This window comes from Lolium perenne, chromosome 7 (assembly GCF_019359855.2).
Source record: "Lolium perenne isolate Kyuss_39 chromosome 7, Kyuss_2.0, whole genome shotgun sequence".
NCBI lineage: Eukaryota > Viridiplantae > Streptophyta > Magnoliopsida > Poales > Poaceae > Lolium > Lolium perenne.
Window position 1 is genome coordinate 36,956,296 of NC_067250.2, and position 4,658 is coordinate 36,960,953.

Below are 4,658 nucleotides of genomic sequence, written 5' to 3' on the forward strand. Positions count from 1 at the left end.
AAGCGCTTGCTACTGAAGATGAACTCTCTCCGAGAAGACGCATTGAAAAAGCATTTCCGGGTGAACAAGGAGAAGGAGGTCCAAGTGTTTGATATCACTCACCCTTTCCCGAAACATGAAGATGAAATCAATCGTTTGAAGGCCAAGATTGATAGGCTCCAAATCCAAACCACATACTTGGAAGGAGTCCTTTAACTGTATGCGTTGTAGAAGAGCATCGTCCACCCTTACATGTTAATGTAAGATTTACCGTGTGCGAAGGGCCATTTTAGTTGTGTGTAAAAAGGCCCATTCTATACTAATAGTCTAACAACTAGATTTATTTAACAAAGTAAACAATTGCTAAGCCCAAATTCTGGGGTCCATTTATACGCTGCTTATCCTGACACATTCGTTACCAAGTACAAATTAAACCACACGAACAAAGCATGTACACAGAAGAAAAAAGCTCCAGTAAAGACTACCGAACAAACCATCAGTTGTCAAACTGTCTGGCCTCCTGGAAGTCTGGAACGACCATCAGTTGTTAATCTCAAGACGTTCTATCTTTCCTGGGAAACAGATATAGGCAATGGGTTTGGGCCGGCAAAGCTAAGCTCCACTTTTTGAGGCAGAAGGTAGTAGCGAATGGACAGCTCTTCGAATATTTTCTTCAGCTCCATGACAAGCTCAGATCTCCTGATATTCCTTTCCCGGATATTCTGGAAGTTCATCGTGTGCTGTGCAAACAAGCACATGTTGATCTTGTTCACGTCCAAGATGTCCTTCAAGTATACTGTGTGGATAGGCTGCCAGTGCGTTGGTTTGCTCTCTAAGTACCTGAAACCCCAAAGAACCAGTGGCAATTGATAATTAACATGGAAGAAATAACAATGAAGCCAAGTTCAGATCACTTAATCATTAATCATATCATATGCAGATCTGCACGTTCATTCATGAACGACTATCCACTTCTGGTAGAGAAGTTGAAAGCATTGCCAGCAGATTTTTTTCCTTAAACAGCAATGCTCAGAATAAGATGCGGCACATTAAACATGGAGAAAGCTTAAGGATTTACCCTTTAATTCCGGATTTCAGAGCTCCAATGCTCGCAACTGAAGTTGAAACGTCAATAGCGAAGTCAATGGTGTCATACATATTGGGGCTTCGGTAAAAATTGCTGATTGGCTTTGTCGACAACACAGAGTTTGGGTAATAAACCTTCTCATTGTCATTCTTCAACAGAATAGTGGTCAATATATTCATTTCTTCAACAGTCATCTATTATCAGTAGAGACACATGTCAGCGTCAAAAGTATTCAGCGGGAGATCAGTGAAAAGGGAACTGAGAACAGGGCAGTCTAGAATTGACCTGAATTCCATCAATGACACAGCGGTCACCAACATCAAATGGATGCATTATGAATACAAATATAATGGCCTCAAATACAGTCTTGCAGGCATTTCCAAATATGAATACAACAACTAGAAGCTGGGATGAAATGACAACAAGGACCTTGGTTGTCGCAAGGCCCATCAACAACAGAGTGGTAATGATGATTAGAATAATAACCAGAACTCTCATGAGGTTGTGAAGTTGGCTAACTGCAGTTTTTGTGTCCTTCAGAGAATGTGCTAGTGATTTGCGGTCGAGATATGCTTTCACCTGGAGCAAAAAATAATCAAGCAAGGAAACAGATAGCATTCAAATACTAATAAAACGTATTCAGGAATGGAGGGTGCATATTATAAAGAAAAATTGTGATTGCATTAGAGATTTTCATTACCACCCAAGTTTTCAGAGATTTTTTTTTAATCTTCCCCGTCTCTGATGCCCCTTCAAACATTGGAAGCACCAAGGCTGCCTCCTCCTTGCTGAAAAATCTCAGCAAATCTAGCTCCTCAATGTGCCTGCACAAATAAACGATGGTGAGTGCCACATATTGAAATATGTCTTGAGAGAAGAATGGATAGTCATAATCCTCACTTGTAGCCGGGCCTTGCAACATTTTTGAAAATGGCATTTGCCGCTACCTTTGCCTGCCACTCACTATTTATCTCCTTATCTTTTTGTTCTGTGTCATCAAACTGATCAAAGCTCTCAATACTTTGAGATATTGTTGAAAGCTTAGAACTTCGGATCGCCGTGATGAGCCCTGTCATCGTCCAAGCTGAGATCTTCTCCTGTTTCATCGCCCTCAGTTTCGCAACATCGATCACCTCGGGTGTCCCTTTCTCCTCCTTCGCCCTTAAGCTCACCCGTCCGCTTGGCACCCGCCCAATGTTCTCCGGCAGATCCATCGATGGAGGGCCTGACAGAGTCTGCAGAACATACTGGTGGAAGAGGCTCTCCTGGATCCGATCGAAGAAGGCCTTCCGGTGGAACGAGGACGCAATGGACTTCATGATAAACGTCTGGATCAGCCAGATAATGGACGCGATGAACACGGAGGCGAGGAACCTGGAAACGTAGTTGAGGATCTTGGCCGTCTTTGGCGTGCGGCCGAGCTCGTGGTCGAATAGCACTGACCAGGCGGTGAGCACGAGGCCGACCCACATACAGGCCTGGACGCTCCTCTTAAGCCCGAAGACGAAGTAGAGTACCTTATTGCGGAGCAGGAAGTTGCGCTCGATGATGAAGACGATGAAGGCGATGAGCCAATGGCTGACTAGATGGCCAGAGAAGACGGCGATGACCATGACGCACCACTTCCAGATCTCCAGGCCCCAGATGAAGCGGCCCTTGAGCGGGCGCACCACGAGGCTGACGACGAGCATCGCGAGGAAGAGGACGAGCACGGCGATCTCGAGCGAGAGGCAGGCCCTGCGGCGGCACTTGGCCTTGGACGCCTGGGTCGGGGCGACGTCCTTGTGGAAGATGTCATCATCGTCGTCGGCGTCTGCAGGGTTAAGTGGGGTCGAGGCGGGCCGAGTGGTCTGCGTGGTGGCTGGGCGGGCGGCGGGGGAGGTAGGTTGGGAAGAGGAGGGGGTAGGAGGGATCGGCGGCTCGACGAAGCGGGATTTGGGCTTGGCGATGGAGGAACGGCGGCGGAGGAGCGCGGCTGAGGCAGGGGTTAGAGGCGGGCGCGAGGTGCTGGAGGTCTGGGGCGGCTTGTCGGGGTTCAGGGGAGACGGGCGATAGGGGCTCGAGGTCTGCGGCGGCTTCTCGGGGTTTTGGGGCGTTTTGGGCGCCTCCGCCGTGGCCTTTGGCTGCTGCTGCTGGGGTTGGGGCTGGGGCTGGTCGGGCGGCATGAGGAGTACGACGTCCCCGATGGCGTTCGACGGATCCATCGGTGGCGGAGCCGACGCAGGAGTGGGGTGATGAACTATGGAGTGTGCTCTAGGCGGGGTGGAAGCATGGCTGCGGCGGCGGTAGAAATGGCGGGATGGGGCGTGGCATGGCACCGGCACCGGCACCGGCACCAGCACCAGCAGGGTGCGCGGGAAGTGGGAAACGGAAGGGGTACTTCGTCTGTGGTTCTTAGTTGCTACATATAAAGTTTTGAGAATTTAATTTTAGAAACAGAGCGAGTAGGTCTCACGTCTCCGGCTACAATTTAATTTGCGAAGAGCCAAGCTCAATCTAAGTATAAATTGCCGTCCTCTTCCAAGTCAAGGCTTATAATGCCGACCCCGCAAAAACAAAAGGCATAGTATAATGCAGGGAAAATGCATGGTGGCACTCGGGTCCAACGCTCCCCAATATTCAACCCATGAATCTGTTGCAAGATCTGTGATGCTACATGTACTTCTGTAGGTATTATCAGTTGTGTTCATGTTTCCTGAAACATTTAGTTTGTGGGTCCTCAGCCATAAAGAACATTTGACCAGGAACACTCGCGTCCCTCGCGTCGCCTCCTCCGGGCGACTCGGGGGGCGAACCCAACTCCCAGCCGCCGCCGCCCCTCCTCCCCTCCTCCCTCTCCTCGTCGCCCCCCAAGGTGGCCGGCCGGCAAAGCCGTGCGGCGCCGGTGAAGGGGGCGGCGGGGACCTAGTCCCTCTCGGCTCCTAGTGCGGCGGCTCGGAGGGAGGCCTCCCTGCTGGGGACCGGAGGCTGTGTGGCCGGCGACGCGGTGCAGAGGAGGCGTGGCGTCGCTGGGGCGAGGCGGCTTGCTGCGCCGGTGGCGGCTGTGTGCACGCAGGCCTGGATGGGCTCGAGCGGGCCTAGATGGGCTCGTGCGGGCCTAGATGGGCACGTGCGGGCCATGCCCTCTGGTCGAGCCGGCTCGTCGCCAGGCCACGGCGCGGCCCCTGCTGTTTGGGGCGGTCGCGGTTTCCGCCTGGCGCGGCGCTGCCTTCTGCGCCGCCGGTGCTCGTGCGCGGGGCTCTGTTGGGCGGCCTCTTGCGGGCTCAGATGGGCCCCTGCGGGCCCCGATGGGCACCTCCCAGCTCCGCTTTCTGTTTGGTGGACGGCAACAAGGCACCCTGCTCGGCGGGTCACCTCTTCTGCCAGGGCCTACGTTGGGCCTGACGACAGCCGACAGCGTCGACACTCCAGGCGAAAGCTTCGCACCATTCGGTGCCGATGTTGGCGGTGCCCTTGGGTACCGTTTTCCCTGTTGAGGGCTTCATCGGGGAGCTTCGTCTCCTGCTGTCGCGAGTTCTTGCGTTCTCCGGGTGAAAACCTCTGCTCCTTGGAGCGGGCGGCGGTGACACACTGTGCCGTTACCTTCTTGAAG

General features: G+C 52.7%; 1 protein-coding gene across 1 annotated transcript; it reads right to left on the reverse strand.

Moving 5' to 3' along the window:
- Positions 1-343: 343 nt before the first annotated feature.
- On the reverse strand, positions 344-3,458 carry LOC127317805 (mechanosensitive ion channel protein 10). Its single transcript, XM_051348397.2, has 5 exons — positions 1,967-3,458; positions 1,767-1,890; positions 1,352-1,645; positions 1,058-1,260; positions 344-819 (listed from the first exon to the last, which is right to left on the reverse strand). The coding sequence occupies exons 1-5, from the start codon at positions 3,268-3,270 to the stop codon at positions 543-545; spliced, it is 2,202 nt and encodes a 733-aa protein (XP_051204357.1). The 5' UTR covers positions 3,271-3,458; the 3' UTR covers positions 344-542.
- Positions 3,459-4,658: the final 1,200 nt, after the last annotated feature.

Excerpts from the sequence above, each read along its gene's own strand:
- LOC127317805 (XM_051348397.2), bottom strand. The coding sequence starts at position 3,270 with ATGGATCCGTCGAACGCCATCGGGGACGTCGTACTCCTCATGCCGCCC. Across the intron at positions 1,261-1,351 it reads GTGTCATTGATGGAATTCAG|ATGACTGTTGAAGAAATGAA; the intron begins GTCAATTCTAGA and ends TACTGATAATAG. Across the intron at positions 820-1,057 it reads CTGAAATCCGGAATTAAAGG|GTACTTAGAGAGCAAACCAA; the intron begins GTAAATCCTTAA and ends TTGGGGTTTCAG.